Raw genomic sequence first — 16380 nt, forward strand, 5'->3', positions numbered from 1 at the left:
AACACACGTACTTATTAGTATTTTATATAAATAAATTTATTTTATTAGGTTTGCAGATATATGAATAAAATTACACGGAACACTAATAAAAGTTTGAAACCAACTTATTTGCTAATAAGCAACTTAATAAAAGTACACTCACAAAAAACTGATGAGGCAAAATTCAGCTGAGCTCCGTTATAGTTAAAAGTGGCATGCTTATCTGTTTGAGGTTGAAAAGTTTGGAAGGCGAAAGGGATTACTTGGTGAAATTTTAAAATCTTTTTCTCGTCTTTTTGTTTATTGTTTTACTTTTCTAATAACGACTCTTGATTTTTATTACTGCTTAAAAAAAAAAAAAAACTAGTAAATGGAAAAATTAGACACTTCTGGGATTGCTTATAAAAGACTACTCGAAGAAAGGAAGAATTGGAGAAAGGATCATCCACATGTTTGAATTTTTTTTCTTGCATAACAAATTTTAAATTGTTTTTTTTTTTGTTTTTTTTTCTTGTATAACAGATTTTTAAATTTTTTTTTAGTTTATTTTTCTTGCATAAAAGATTTAATTATTAATTTTTTTTTTCTTGTATAACATTGTTTATAATGTTTTTTTTGGTAATTTTCTTGTATAGAAGATTTTTGAATTATTTTTATTTTTATTTTATTTAGTGTAACAAACTTTTTTATATGTATATAAAAGGGATTTTATGCAAGACCAAAAGTTTCCAGCGATGGGAGAGGTTTTGATTTATTCGCTTGGGAATGTGGTAACTTCTTTCGTTGTTAAAGTTTTTTAAAAACTACTAACAAAAATATTTAAGAATATTTTATTTGTTTTTAAATTATTATTTATAACTGATACTTTATTTTTATTATATAATCAAAAAGCCTTTATAGTATTTAACTTTTTGCCTTAATCTTAAATTTTAATACCTCTAAATTTTTTGTTATTAATTTAATAAATTTTATATTTATAAAAAAATATATTAATTAAGTTTTTTATAGTTTTAAATTTTTTTAGAATTTTAAAAATTATAATTTTCTTCTTTTGCTCTTTTTTATAATTTTTTTTTTATAATAATTTAATAATTTTTTTTATAGATTATTAAAAGTTAATGTTAAGATGGTTTTCAAGTTACTATTAAAAATTTTTATTTAAATAGATTCAATAATTATAAATAATTTCTTTTTATATGAATTTACATTAAAATAAAATTTATTTTTTTTTTTTTTAATGTTTTTTTAAGAAAATATTTTTTTAAGAATTTAAAGTAATAAAGTATAATTATAAGAAACTTTAAAACTTTTATATATTTGAAAAAAGAAAGTAATAAAATAAGATGAATAATACCAAGTAAATTACTTTTAAAATTAAAACAAATTATAAAGTTGTACAATAAAGTATAAAGTTTTTTTATAAAATAATAGAATAAAATAATCGAAGTAAAAATAAAATAATATGCCTTACTAATAATATTAAAAAAATTTTAAATAACTTTTTTTTATATTAAATCAAATTTTAATGTAATTTATATAATTTTTTTATTGTAAATAATACTTCTTTTATTAAACTTTCATAACATCTTTATTAAAGTTATTAAAACTTTAATAATAAACAGTTGAATTTATATTTAAAATGTTTTTATAACTTTTTAAAAATAAAATGTTTAGATTTCGATATATTTTTTATTATATATTCTATAAATAACTTTTTTATAACTTTAATATATTTTAATACAATTTACAATGTTTTTTACTATAAATATACTTTTATTATAATTATTGAATTTTTGTTAACTTTATTAAAACTTTTTTTAAGAATTATATTTATTGATTTATTTTTTTTATTACATACATAAAAAAGTTTACGTATACTTTTATATACTTTTTTTAATGTTTTTTTTTTTATAATTATACGTTTTTTTATAAGACTATAATAAAATATTAACTTTATTGAAACTTATAATAAAATAATATTTATTGCCCTTATTTTTATAATAAAATATTTTAATATACTTTTATATACTTTTTTATAAGTCTTTTTTTACTTTATATATATTATATATATATATATAATAGTTTATATATACTTTTATATACTTATTTATCATAACAGTTTAATTTTTAATAATATACTTATTTTTAAAACTTTTATTAAATAGTTATTAACATTATCGAAACTTTTATTAGTAATAATATTTATTAAAATTTTTTTTAAATATATTTTTAAAACTATTATATAATGATATTGTTTAAACTTATATTTATATCATATAAAAAAAAGTTTACATTTTTAAATATACTTTTATTAACTCTATTAAAACTTTTATTAAAAATAATATTTAGTACTTATATATATATAAATATTCTTTATTTTAAAAAAAACTTTAGTATACTTTTGTATTCTTCTTTATTATAAACATCCTTTTTTAATAAGACTTTTTCTATAATATCTAATAATAATTACTAAACTTTTATTTTTCAAACTTTTATTAATAATAATTTATATTGAATTAATTTTTTTTGTACAATATTTTTTTTCCTGAAACTTTATACCTTTTTAATAAACTTTTTTATTATAATCGAACTTTTTTTAAAAATAATATTTACTTATTTTTCTTTAAAACTTTTCTCAATATTTTTATATATTTTGAAAGGTCTATAAAAAAAATATACAGTACATATACTTTTATTAACTTTTCTTTTATATTATTAATAAAAATCTCATAAATTTTCTATTATGAAGGCATCCCCGGCCGCAAAGGGACCCTATGGGAGGGCGGAATGTACCGATTAGACGTTACTTTTGGACCTGATTATCCGTCCATGCCGCCTAATTGCCGCTTCAACCCGCCAATCTACCATCCGAACGTATTTCCTTCCGGAACGGTTTGCTTGTCGTTACTTAACGCCGAAAAGGACTGGCGCCCGGCAGTTACTATTAAGCAAGTTATATGATAACAATAATAACTTATTGTGCTTATTTTTTTATAACAGGTTTATTATTATACTCATTATTATGTAATAAAAGTTATTTTGTATCATCATTATTATAAAAAGTTAAAGATATATTATATAAACAGTTTTGATTTATATTTTTTTTACTTGTTATTATCTTTATTATTATAAGAATTGAGTATATTCACTATATTGTTATCAACTTTTGCTTGTGGTTTATAACAAATAATTTCACTTTTATTATTTTTTTGCTCTCTTCTTAATAATAATTCAAAAATTTAAAATAATATATTTTATTATTATTATTTTTAATAATTATGACTTTGTCTACTAAATAACTTTAACGAGTTAAAGTTTATGAAAGTTTGTTGCTTATTTTTAATATTATAAATAAAATTTTAAAGATTTTATTGGGAATTCAAGCTCTTTTAGAAGAACCGAATGCTAGAGATCCGGCTCAAGCCGTTGCATATGAACAATACACGTTCTTATAATATATATTATAATTATTAAACATATTTACAGAATATTATTAATTTTTCAAATTCTTAAAATAATTTTATAATTAACTATTAAATTTTTATTACTGTAATTTAACGGTATGTCTAGTGCCTTCAAAATTTATATTAACTTGTATGTATATTAAAAGTTTCTAATAAGTTATTTACTCGTTATCCTTTATTTAAAAAGTAAAGATAGAGAATTGTATAACCAACGGATTCGGACTCAGGCGTTATTGATGGCTCAATATGATTAAAAAATTTGAATTGTGGAGCAGTGAAGCACTTCATAAAATAATAAAAAATATTATTATAGCGAAGTGTTGAACTCTTCTTGTTTAACACTTTCAGCGGTATTGGGAAAAAGTTTTGTTGAGTTCTGTTGCGTGTTTACTTTTTATAAAGCTGTTTATCTTTTAAGCTGATTATGATTTATAAATATATTAAAGTAAAATGCTTATTAAATGGTTCAGTATTATATGAAAAAAGAGGAACGGCTACTTATTAAGCAAGAAAGCTAAAAAAGTTATTATGTATATTAATAAGATAATAAAAGTTAATAAATGTTAATAATAATAAGTTATAAATATTAAAAATATAGGAAAGGAATAAAAATTAAATAAGATTTGAATGAAATACTTATAAAGTTATTATAATAAATATTAATAATTAATAAAAGTCAAATATAAAGAAATTTTGCTTTTTTTATTAAAAGTTTGTGTAATTTAGCTCAAGAAGGGTTAATTTTGTACTTAGCAATAATTCTGCATACTTATTTAAAAAAGTTGGGAAAAAAGCAAAAGAAAGAATGCACATTGTGCCTATATATAAAAGTATTATTTGTTTTAGCTCAAGAATGTTTAATCATTCTTTGCTTACTTTGCATAGTTACTCTAAAAAAGTTTAGTGGAAATCTAAAAGAGATGCTTTATAGTATGCCACTCTTTTTTCAAAAGTTTATGCAGCTTAGCCGACTGGTTAATAGAGTACATTCTATGCATACTAACTTTAAAAAAGTTTAAAAGGAAAGCTAAAATAAAAACCCCTTGTGCCTCTTTCTTTTAAGTTTAACTTATTCCAACTTAAGAAAACTCAGTGGCGTACTATCTCATCGCTTACTCTGCCTAATTACTGTAAAAAACTTAAAAGGAAAGCTAAAAAGATAAGCCCGGTGCGTCTTTTTTAAAAGTTTTATTTATTTAGACAAAGAAAGGGTGGTGGTGCACATATTGCTAACTCTGCATATTTACTATAAAAAAGTTTAAGGGTTTGCCAAAAGGAATACACTGTTTGCCTCTTTTTTTTTTTAGTTTTATTTATTTTAGCCCAAGAAGGGTACACGGTATACATCTTAATGCTTACTTTGCATGGGTATTATAAAAAAAGTTCAAAGGGATTGCTCAGTGTGTTTATTTTTACTTAAGTCATATGTATTTTGGCTTAAGAAAGAATAACGTACACAGTTGACTACTTTGTATGAAAGGTCGAGAAAGGGAAGCTAAGGGATAATACTTTTTCCCCATTGTACTTTACTTTTGGTAAAAACTATATGTAATTTAGGCTAAGAAGAGTTAACGCTGTACATCTCGCTTGCTCTGCGTAATTATTTTAAAAAAGTTTAAAGTAAAAGTTAAGAAACGTTCCCACATCTGTTTTTTTTATGTTACTTAGCTATTCCTTAAAGGGCGCCATATATTTAACTGAAAAGTTAATTTTTTGATATGTAACTCTCATGAATATAAAATACTAGGCACTACTTTTCGTCTCAAAATAAACTTTTTTACATAGATTTTGATACGCTATATTGAATTCTGCTACAATGGGACACACTAGTTATAGCTTCTTTTATTTTTAGTTCCTGAAAGTAATTATAAAATAATGTTCAGATAGGTATAAATTGCGTAGAAGGTGAAGCCATTAATTTAGTAAATATTTATAACTAGCTTCCCCGTTCATAATTTTTTTTTTTTAAGTCATTTTAAACAGTTTTCATGACAGTTGAATATTCGCTTTGGCGCTTCATTATGAGTAATAAAAAATATCTCATTTAGCAAACAAGCAGTCGCATTTATTATTTTTTTTGCACTAGAGTTCCGGCCACGTACCTCTAGCTGTCCTTTATGTATATAAATATATACAGAAAATTTTACAAAAACTTGAAGGCACAGTGTTCCGGGTTTATATACTAACCCTAACTTTAACACTTTGACAAAGATCAAATTTGTTGCTTGTCGGACTTTTCCCATAATTTACTGTCTACTTGTCTTTACTGTTACATATTTCTGTGGTAAAAAATGGTTTAAAAAAGGCGTTATTTTGAGTCTATAAAAATATTAAAGATACAAAGTATATAAGGCACTTGAATTGATCTCAATATGCTGTTAGTTTATAGTTTGTAACAGCTAGTTTTTCGAATTTTTCATATATAACTGCAACCAGAGAAATACTGACCTCTAGAGACACAATAAATTCATCAAGCTAGTACGCTTTAACGGAGCTTTTTTGTCTTTGGACTCTGTTAGCAATTAAAATTATGTTGTTACAAGAAAATTATTTCAGAATTGAAAGAACTAAAAACTACACTCTGTTTTCTTTCATTCGTAACTTTATAAATACTATTGACCTCACTGGGGGTTAATGCTAGTTATAAATGCTTAAAGGGCGTGATAAAAAGTTTAGGTCGCCCCTTCCCCTTAAATGTTTTTGAAAAAACGATGGCGCTCCATTACCCATACTTAGCTTATTTAACTTTAAATCAATGTGTTATAATTCCTCTCATATAAAACCATTTTTAAAAAAAGTAAGTATAATAACGATATGAAAGTTGCGTAAAGTTACGAGAAAGACATCAGTTTTGCGAGTGCAGTTATATATATTTAGTAGTAGGAGAAACAAGCTAAAATATTACGGAAAAAAAGTAAAAGCTTAAGCCCACTAAAAAAAATAATATATTATTTATAGAGAAATTGTAGGAAAAACTTTCAAGTCTAACAATCATTTGAATTATTTTTAAGAACTTAAAATTTGGGGATTAACTTTAAAATATGTTATTCGTCTTGAGGATTTCAACAGAACTATTAACTTCGAGTGTGCAAAGCCTAATCTATTGCTTGACTTTTTTTTTTAAGTTCATAGTTGTAATAACTAATTAACTATTTATATAAAAAATTTATTGTTTCTATTATTTATTAGTTAGTTTATTAATATTATAATCATTGCTTTATTATAACAACTATTATAATTTTTTTAACTTTCAAAGTTATAATTTTAGTTAACTTCTATTTCCTGTAGTAGTGTTTGTATGTCTAAGTTTTTAAAGTATACTTGTGATTACTCTTAATCGTGTGTAAACTACCTTATAAGTTTATTAGCGAAAATACTGTTTTCTTATTTGATTTTTTTTTTATTGACCAACCATGGCATTTTATTAATGCATACTGAAAATTTCTTAGCCCAAACAATTTAATTTGCATTAAAACCTATCTAGCCTTCCTTGTTTCGTAAACTGTGTTAAGGGAACACTTTGATATGTTTCTAACGTCCGAGATGTTTCGTAGCATGCGCCTAAATGTAATATGGAAACTCTCTGCGAGGGTCTCACCAGCCATATTTGTGTTCACCTGAGCTTGCGTGAGGGCGGGTTTAGTGGTTAAAGTAGTGTCCTTAAGTTTATGTATATGGCGGGTAACTGAATTAATAGTTAACAAGTATTTTTAACCTTCGCTACCTTTTAGCGGAGGCTATAGTTATATAATACAAGAAAAGAGGAAAACTTTTTTTTTTTTTAACATTCTAATTAAAGAGTTATAGGAATAACTATCACATCACCTAACTTTAGAGCTAGCCTAAAGTGTCTATAGCTTTATAAAATACTATTTACTAACTTTTAAAATAGGGTTTCAGCTATGTAAAATATTAACTAAGTTTAAAACAGTTGAACATTATTTAAAAAGAGTTTGCAAATCTCTTAATATAGCGGTAACAATTATAAAACGCTTATTTTTAGAATATACTCACATTGATTAGCCTCGCATATTTTAGAGTATTGGACTTGATATTTCAATTAATGATTATTTGTCCCATTAAGGTGGGCGTCCACTTTTTGGTGTGGTGGAAAATCTAACATATTAAGGGTCCAAATTGCTCCTGTTTGAGTTGTCTCTAACTTTGGACAAAGGTTATTTAAAATATGAACTTTGTTTATGTAGATCACTGAATTAAATAAGGGGGATTCGCGCCCTTTTGAGGTGGGTACCTACTTTTTTTGGCGTGGCAAAAAATCTAACAAAAAAATTCAGGAGAGGCGGAGCATGCTGAGAGCGCGCACGTGTTACACGTACATGTAGTTTGATATATAAATTTTAACCTTTCTTTTAGGCTATAGTTCTATATATTATATTATCGTGAGCTTTTGTATATGCTTAACTTTGCGTGCCCCCTTATTATACTTCTATATATTTACATAACTTTTGTTTTGGGTTTATTCCTTAATATTTATTATTAAACTATAAAAGAAAATTTTGTGTAGTTGGACAATTTTCTGGTGTATCTATCCTATTTCAAAGAAATCTTATATATTAATATAAACCATTTATTACGTCGTTTTCCTGTTGAGATGAACTCTATAGGCTGACAGACTCCTTAATCTAGTTTACAGAAACCCACTATTAGACTGGAACCTACATTCCCGCGCCATTCAATTTTTGTATAACTCAGCCGGTTGACGGCAGTTTTTTTCCTATAGATCCAATTATGCTTGTCAACCTGTAGGCCCTTTCGCCCCATATCAACCCACCAAAGGGCAGACTTATGTTATACGGGTTTCATTTTATTAATTTAGTAAATTTTATGTATTAGTTTCAGAAACATTTGCCTCCTTCCTTTCTCCTTAAGCAACCATTTTATCCAACAAATATTTATTCACAACAGAATTACCAACTTTATAATTCCCCTCAAGGGATTTATTCATTTCATGCTCCTTCTTTTACTCGCCCATGTACCGAACTCATATGTTTCAATATGCAGAACTATAGCACCTACAAGGCTACATCTAAACAATTATATACAAATCTAATTGTTTCATTTCATACAAAAATACATTTGCGACAATTTAAAAAACTGGGAATAGAAGAAGGGTTGTTGACAGCATAAGCCCTTCGAATTTTAATTTTATAAAAAAAAATAAAGATTTAAATTCTTTTAATGGTGTTTCTAAGAAAGAAGATATTAATATATCCGGTCTGTTCCCCGAATGTATACAGCCCAAAACAAACGTGGTCCTGAATTGAAATCCAGCTTACTATCCCTGCTAAAGATAATTGTCCCAAGACTGAAGATGTAACTAAAATCAAAGGAACCAAGTTTGAAGATTATTATTTAAAAAGAGAGTTACTTATAGGAATTTATGAAAAGGTATAATTTTTTTTTAAAGTCGGCTTTGTATGTTAGATGTTTCAATACTTTTAACTATATCGTGTTACTCGGATATTTTAAGGGCTATGAATGCCCTTTTTCTATTCAAGAAGAAAGTATTCTGATTATATTAGCTGGTCTTGGTGTTTTGACTGCAAAGAATGGTAAAAATAATTGCTATAATAATTTTGAGTGTACTATAGCTTATATGCGCTACCTACTATTATAAGGCAATAGAAGAACAGCAGCTTATCTCATTCCGGTGTTAGAAAAAATTGATGCTAAAGATTTATATACAGGCACTTATCCTTGTGCCTTCTCAGGAGCTCGCTTTGCAAACGCCACAGTCTTGCTTGGTGCTCAGCACATACGAAGCTTCATGTAATGGTTTCTATTGGAAGGTTGAGTATAAATGAGAATATTATGCGGTTTTATGAAACAGGCATCATTTATCCTTGATTTTAAGTTTTTCAGAATTTTTATTGTTAACAATCGGTACACATTTTGGTTTCCACGCCTGCACGTTGCTGGGCTTAACGCAAAAAGGCGTGACCTTCTTTTAAGCTGTTGTCAGATGGTTGTCCTTAACGAAGGAGAAAAATTATTATCAGAAAACCTTATTGCTACTGTGGAGAAGCTTCTGGCTTTTATGTCTAGCAGACGGCAGTTGTTAATGTTTTTCTCGACTTTTCCTGTAACTGCTAAGCAGTTTAAAGACAAGCATATGCTGGAGGTTTCCTTTCTATTCATTTAATACTATTGGACATGGCCGCCTTCTCACTCTGCAAGAAGCCTTACGAGGTCAATCTTATGGAAGAGTTAACTTTGAAAAGAATTACGCAATATTAAGTGTATGTGGAAGAAAAAAAAAAGGTGCACTGCTTAAAAACGCTTTTCGCGAAACTGCAAATCAACCAATCGATTTTATTCTGCAACTCCATCCGCCGAGTGGAGCTACTGGCAGGGAAAATTACGCAATTGGGGTATTCGTGCCTTTACATACACGCTAAAATGCCTTAAAGAGCACCGCAATAAGGTGTTTAACGAATTCTGAAGAGGTTGGGCGTATAAACCTTTTTTCTGTTCATGAATTTTGATATCGACCAATCGCAGGAGCGTGCAGGGATTTGGGGTGTTCTGATTTGTTCACTCGAGGTATCGACATCCGAGAAGTCAACGTTGTTATAAACTTGACTCTCCTAAAAACTCTGAGACGTATCTCCACCGAATTGACCTGTCGGGTAGGTTCGGCCACATGGGCGTCGCTATAAATCTAATAACGAATGAAAACGGTTCCGTTCTGTATAAAGTTCAGCACGAGCTCAAAACTGAAGTAAAACCATTCCCAAAAGTTGTTAATCCTGAATTGTATGCCCGCTCATTTTTAAAAAAGATTAACTTGCAAAAAAACGGAATTAAAAAATTTTATTACTATTATGGTTTTTTTAAAAAAGATTTCTTATTGTTTCTTCCCGTCAGCTTTTTTACTTTCATTGTTATTCTTTACCTGAAACCAAAATAATTATTTAAAAAATTAAATGATAGTAAAACTAAAAGAAACCTTTTCAAAAATCTTTTTAAGTTCATTGGAATTGTGCAGTTCTCTTAAGATATCAAAACCTCCAATAAATTCACCGTTTACGTAAAGTTGTGGAAAAGTTGGCCACCGACTAAAAATCTTAATTTCTGACGAAAGAATTTATATTAGTTATTTTATTTGTTTAATAATTTAAGAATTATTTATTTAAGCCTTTACACGTTTAAAATTATAATTTATTATAAAAACTTATTTAGAACGCATTTGTTAAAGTAAAAAAAACCTTTTCTAACTTCTTCGTCTTGAAGTACATCGACGTATTTAAAATCATTTACACCATATGATTGAAGAATCTGAACCGCTCCTACAAATAAAAGTTATAAATGTTATATAAAATTAAATTGTGAAACAAAATTTTCATAAAACCTCTGCTAAAACCGCACAAAGGATGCAAAGGATCTCCTTTCATAAATAAGATAATTCTATTGTCATTAATGATCTTATATACGTTACGCTGTGATCCTTCTAAGTTATAGTAAAAGCAGAGCATTTATTACAGAAAAGAAAATAATATAGTTAGTTATAAAGGCCTTATGAGTAAGATGGTTGTTAACTTAATTATTTTTATACGATAAAAAACCTGGACATAAGGAAGACATAAATAGTAATCTCGTTTTGGAATGCTGTATCGACCGCAAATTTAGCTTAAAAAACTCCAGCATCACTAACTATTAAGCAAAAAAGTACAAAAAAACTTCGCTGTGCTTTAAAAACTTTCGTCATGTGAAAGTGTATGGTCACCCTACAAAGCCCTTCACCTTCCCGTAAAGGTTCATGTGCAAAACCGTGGTAAACTACGAACGCAAAGCTTTTTTTTTAAGCTACTTAGACTATAAAAGTTAAAATAATAATAAGATATACACCTCTGTGTGTCTTCATAAAAATTTGTATAAAATACGACACATTAACCACTGGATTTATTAAGTAAGGGGCGTGGTTTAATTCAAATGTCAATTGGTTTTATTTTGTGATTCTTGAAGGAATTTGTAAAAAGTCAAGAAAAAAATTCTAAAGAAGATTCTTTGTTCCATTAGATCGCGATTTATTTCAGCCCAAGTTATAAATATAAATATTGAAGCCTACCTTTATATCCGCTCAAAATTTAATTCGTAAGGGACCGGTTTTATTATTTATTTTAAATTAAACCTAAATAAATAATATTATTTGCAGCACTTTATGGATATTCAAAGTGAAAAAACAATTGAACTATTTTTTTTCGAATATGATAGTGTGCTATGGAACTAACTTAAAAAGAAATAGTCGATTTTGAGCTTATTATCTTTTTAGCGGGTCAGAGTTCCTCTCTACTTCTTTTCAACGCGCTTAAATATTAACTTAAGGAATGCATTTTTAGCGCACGTGTGGGCGCAGTGCTTTTACCCTACACACACCCGCGCGGATTGCCTTTTATGCGGATTATACGGCGATTTACTCCTTGTCAAAGTCGTCGGTTTTAATTGCCAGGCCCTAATGACACTCGCCAGCTGATGGCGACGTTAATGAATAATTTAAATAAAGAATATAAAAAAGCTTTTTTTGTCTCATAGGAGCGCACCACCACTACCGCTCTCCTTCGAAGGCAGGGCTCCCTTTGGTATATTTAGGTGATATATTTGGAATTCATCACTGAAAAATAAGCTTTCGTGGCTGCCCAACTATAACTATATCGAATAGAAAGTCAAGGCGGCTTGTCCTTTATATCGTGCCTAAAGCAAAATCCCATTGCCCAACAAGCGAAACATGTTTGTGTTGTGCATCCGGCAAATCATGACACACTAGTCTACTGTTTGGACCTACGGCCCACCGCCCATAGCCTCCTTGCTTCATGTGAAACAAAACATACTGCTAGGCGTCATGATCGGCGCCCCATGGTTTGTTAGAAACGAAGTTTTAAATCAAGAACTTCAGCTTAAGCTTCCAACTACCCTTTTTCGACGCGATGCTATTGCCATCTACAAACGGCTTACTCGACACAGCATTTTATTAGTAGCGGGATCATGAGACGGCGCACGCTATCACCGAGCGCGCGATGGGTTTTGAAATTTATGCTTACCTGATCGCGCACGTAAAAAGGCTTTCTTCCTTGTAGGTAGGGAGATGAGGAGAACTGACTGTCAGCAATGCGGTCGGTGTCTCCAGGAGGTTTTTAGTTCTTCGCTGTTCTTCCAGAACCACTCACACATTGTACTTTTCCGGGATTTAAGAGCATTGTTGTCCGTTGTCTTAAGTTCTGTTTAACAGGGGAATACAGGACGAGCGGTTTAAGGTCTATTACAAGACTGGCCGTAGCATGCCAGTATTAAAAAAAAGGAGGTATCGGAAGAATCACTAATCGCGTGCTCACTATTTAAAGCAATAGCTTGCGAAGATTTCGATATGTAAATTGTTTTTAATGTAATGATGTTAAAAATTCTAAGTAAATAACGATAGTAAGAAGAGAACTTATCTGTAAAAACTGCCATAACACCTCCTTGAAGTTCTAAAGTTTCTGTTACATATTGTGGTGAGTTTTCTTTTATTATACCGAATTTTGTTTTTTAATATTTATTATATTAAAAATTAATATTTGCACTGTGCAAATAACATTTTTTAAAAGCTTAAAGGTAAAATTTTTTCCTAATTCTCTTAAAAATTTAACTTTTAGGAAATCATTACCTACGAGATACTGAAATTTTAAGGTGGTGTTGACAATCTAGAAAGCAGCTTTAGGAGGGCAAGGCCTTAGTGAGTTTATTTGCCCGAGTTATGTTAATTTTAAGTTTATGTCATTTTTATGATTTTTAGGTACGACAGCTTTTATATTAGTAATAACAGTTTTAAGTATTAAAACGGTGTAGCCGGAGATCACTCTTGTTATTCTGTAATTTGATTTTATTCAGGTAGGAAGAGGTACTACCGTTCAGTTCATAAAAATTGCTTTAGTTTGTGTCTTGATATTGTAAAACAGGCATTACTACCAAGTAGAAGTAAAATTTTAGAGCGTTATTATAAAAAGAAATTAAAAATAAAGTGATTTTAAAACCCTCTTTTACATTCTGTATACTTTATTTATACCAGGAGTTTTTCCTTTAATAAGAAAATTAGTTACTTAATTTTTGTTATTTTTATAGCGAATTGTTAAAGTAAAGCTAAAACCACTACTTGTTGTGGAATAATTTTTAACTCCATTTTTAGGCAATTTTTATGATTGGTTCTAAAGATTATTTTATCGCTTAATTATTAGCATATAAGAAACATTCGCTTATAAAAATAACAAGGGTCGCATTAATTTTTTTTGCGTATTCGTCACAGTCACGTCCGTACATCTGTACCTTATATATATATATATTTGTGTACAGTAAGTTTCTAAAGGCTTAAAGTTTTAAATACTCTAACACCCCTTAAAAGATACAACCATTGGGACTATATACCTGTATTGTTATTTTTAATTTTAGTAAATATAGACCCTTCAAATTTACTTCGAAGACTTTTTTTACTACTTGTTACTATATTTGCTTACAGGAAGATTGAAATCATTAACTTTTCGTCTACTGAACTTTTTGGCAGCGGTATTTTCTGTTAAGTGTTGGAAGCTTACTATTAAATTTGTTTTATAAACGCATTTAGTTTGCAATAAAGTACCAAGGATTTCATACCGTAGAAAGGAATCTAATTACATCAGTAGCACTATTTAAGTTATTTTAGGTATGCAGTTAAGAGATAGTCTTCTCACAGTGTAAAAGGGGCCATGATAATTTTAATTTTTAAATTATTATATGTCGTTAAGTATTATCTAATATTTATTACCTACGAGCATAAAGGTTGCTCTATGTATAATTAAAAAATCAAACTTTGCAATTATGAAATTTATGAAGTTGTGTTGCTTAAATTTTTTTTACATTAAATAACTTCTTTTTTTTTCTATTATTATAGTCTCCAGTTAAAATTTTAATTGTCGTTACTTTATTAATTTTATATTCATAATATCTGCAGTGCTCGGTGTATTCAAACGCAGACTACTTAATTTGGTAAATAATTTAGATTTTTTGTGGAATTCCGCCATTACTTTCCGCTAATTATCACCTCATTTTATGTATTATATATATCTGTGGAGGGGTATACGAAATATACAAACTGTGTGCGTTTAAAGTGCAACTCGGCCGTCGGAAGCTTGCGCTTTCCAAGAAAACCCTAGCAGCAATGTTAAGGATTTAAATGTTTTCCAAATATCATAACGGAGTAATCCCAGATTTATAAATACATAACTTGTGATTCAGCACCCACAGGTAAGGTTATAGATAAAGTGAGTACATATGTTTTGCTTTTTTTTAAAGTCTATATATATCTTTACATAAAAAGGTGATTATTTCACTTTTAAGATTTACTTTTAGTTTTTTTTACCAATTAATATCTCTCTCTTGAATCTATTTAAACTAATAATCGTTTATTTCGCTTTGCTTTAATAGGAAATTCTAAGTTTAATATTTATGGTATGGTATATCTATTAAATATATTTCATGTTTGGTTCACGACAAAAATAGATATTATTTAAACAGTTAATTTCCGAAAGTACTTAAAAAATATTCCTTTACGCAATAGAATATTATTTATGACCATAAAACAAAACTTCTGAAATGTGTCTTTATTATATATACAAGTGTTATAATTTTTTTTAAAGTGTAACTTGAAAAATTAGATAAATAATTAAATTTAAACTATATGACTTTAAGAAAAACTGGTTATTGTAACTAGTGAATGGGTATCACAGTTTACGAAATAGTTATGGAATGTCTTAAGCTACACCACCACCTGTAGTTTTACTTAAATTTCTTTAAAAGCTTAAGCCTTTATCTAACTCTTTAATCTAAATTTTTCATAAAGTATATATAAGGTTTACTTAGAGTACATTAATACTTTATAAATATTTTATTTTTTTTATTACTTATAAAACTAATATAAATTTTTTTAGAAGTTACAAGAACTACCTTATTTTTCCTAAAGCTATAAATATACAAACAATACTAAATTTAAAAATATATCATATATTCGAAAGGTTAGGTCGTTTTTTTCTCTCCTATGCGACCTGCAAAATATAGATTTGGTACGAGAAACTAATTAGAGAAAACAGGTCCTTTAGAAATGATTAACATAAGAGCTTATTTACGTTTAATAGCAAATAAAAACAAAAAGTCAAAAAGGAAAGTATGGCAAATAGCAAGAACTTAAAAAAGTAAGTCAAAGGCATCTAATAAAAATAGTTATTGGTCTCTTTATCAACCCTTCTTGGATATTATAAATTGAAGTATATATAAAATATATCTAATAACTTAGATTATTTTAAAAAATAAAGAAATATTATTAGTAACAGGACTTTTTTGCCTCAAGCTAGGGTAGAGTTTGTTACTTCTTTATCGAATAAGATTAATGGTAGCAAAGTAGTATAGTTACAGTATCCACAAACTGAAATTTTATGAACTAAGTTTTTGGAAACGAAAAATTGGTAGAATTTTGTGTACAATAAGATAATGACACTAAAAACGGAGGAGGCGAAAATAAAAGACGGGTGATGTTTAATATAGCACTCAAGCCATACACATACCTGTACAAAAGGTAAAAAGCATTTCCGTTTATGTACATTTGTTAAGATTATAACAGAAGTTGAAGTTATCGACAGAGGATATAAATTGTCACCATAGCTCAGCGGATGAAAGCATTGTCGCGCAATCTCAAAGTCTCGGGTTCGGCTCACGTCGGTGCAGCTCGCGTTGGTTTGGTCTAGTGGTTACGTGTAGAACTTCCCTACAAACAAAATTCTGATAGATTAGGTTTGACTCTTGGATGAACATTTTTAATCTGGTTACATTTAGGCAGTAATTACTATATTAGTATATGAATTATATTTGTTAACTAACCACTGTCAAACTGTTTATATTGCGTTTAATTATAAATTAT

General features: G+C 28.0%; 2 protein-coding genes and 1 pseudogene across 2 annotated transcripts; 2 read left to right on the forward strand and 1 right to left on the reverse strand.

Annotated features, from left to right (window-relative positions):
- The first annotated feature begins 213 nt into the window (after nucleotides 1-213).
- On the forward strand, nucleotides 214-3717 carry LOC135120296 (SUMO-conjugating enzyme UBC9-B-like). Its single transcript, XM_064044603.1, has 6 exons — nucleotides 214-245; nucleotides 347-430; nucleotides 683-749; nucleotides 2729-2931; nucleotides 3345-3424; nucleotides 3631-3717. The coding sequence occupies exons 2-6, from the start codon at nucleotides 350-352 to the stop codon at nucleotides 3695-3697; spliced, it is 498 nt and encodes a 165-aa protein (XP_063900673.1). The 5' UTR covers nucleotides 214-245; nucleotides 347-349; the 3' UTR covers nucleotides 3698-3717.
- Nucleotides 3718-8642: 4925 nt separating this feature from the next.
- Nucleotides 8643-10254, forward strand: LOC135120304 (uncharacterized; annotated as a pseudogene).
- LOC135120293 (uncharacterized) lies at nucleotides 10190-11143 on the reverse strand. The gene is made up of 6 exons (XM_064044596.1): nucleotides 11030-11143; nucleotides 10816-10914; nucleotides 10673-10753; nucleotides 10414-10538; nucleotides 10285-10359; nucleotides 10190-10229 (listed from the first exon to the last, which is right to left on the reverse strand). Exons 1-5 carry the CDS (start codon nucleotides 11109-11111, stop codon nucleotides 10312-10314), a joined length of 435 nt encoding a protein of 144 aa, XP_063900666.1. The 5' UTR covers nucleotides 11112-11143; the 3' UTR covers nucleotides 10190-10229; nucleotides 10285-10311.
- Nucleotides 11144-16380: the final 5237 nt, after the last annotated feature.

This window comes from Zophobas morio, unplaced genomic scaffold, assembly GCF_036711695.1.
Source record: "Zophobas morio isolate AGI-343-1 ecotype UQ-CSIRO unplaced genomic scaffold, CSIRO_AGI_Zmor_V1 ptg000373l, whole genome shotgun sequence".
Lineage (NCBI taxonomy): Eukaryota > Metazoa > Arthropoda > Insecta > Coleoptera > Tenebrionidae > Zophobas > Zophobas morio.

Bases quoted from the DNA above. Each gene is read 5' to 3' on its own strand.
- LOC135120296 (XM_064044603.1), top strand. From the start codon at position 350: ATGGAAAAATTAGACACTTCTGGGATTGCTTATAAAAGACTACTCGAA. The intron at 431-682 runs GTTTGAATTTTT...TGTATATAAAAG, and splicing joins GGAGAAAGGATCATCCACAT to GGATTTTATGCAAGACCAAA. The intron at 750-2,728 runs GTAACTTCTTTC...TCTATTATGAAG, and splicing joins TTTATTCGCTTGGGAATGTG to GCATCCCCGGCCGCAAAGGG.
- LOC135120293 (XM_064044596.1), bottom strand. From the start codon at position 11,111: ATGCTGGAGTTTTTTAAGCTAAATTTGCGGTCGATACAGCATTCCAAA. The intron at 10,754-10,815 runs GTTTTATGAAAA...TTTTATTTGTAG, and splicing joins TTTGTGCGGTTTTAGCAGAG to GAGCGGTTCAGATTCTTCAA. The intron at 10,360-10,413 runs GTTTCTTTTAGT...TTTTGGTTTCAG, and splicing joins TTAAAAAGATTTTTGAAAAG to GTAAAGAATAACAATGAAAG.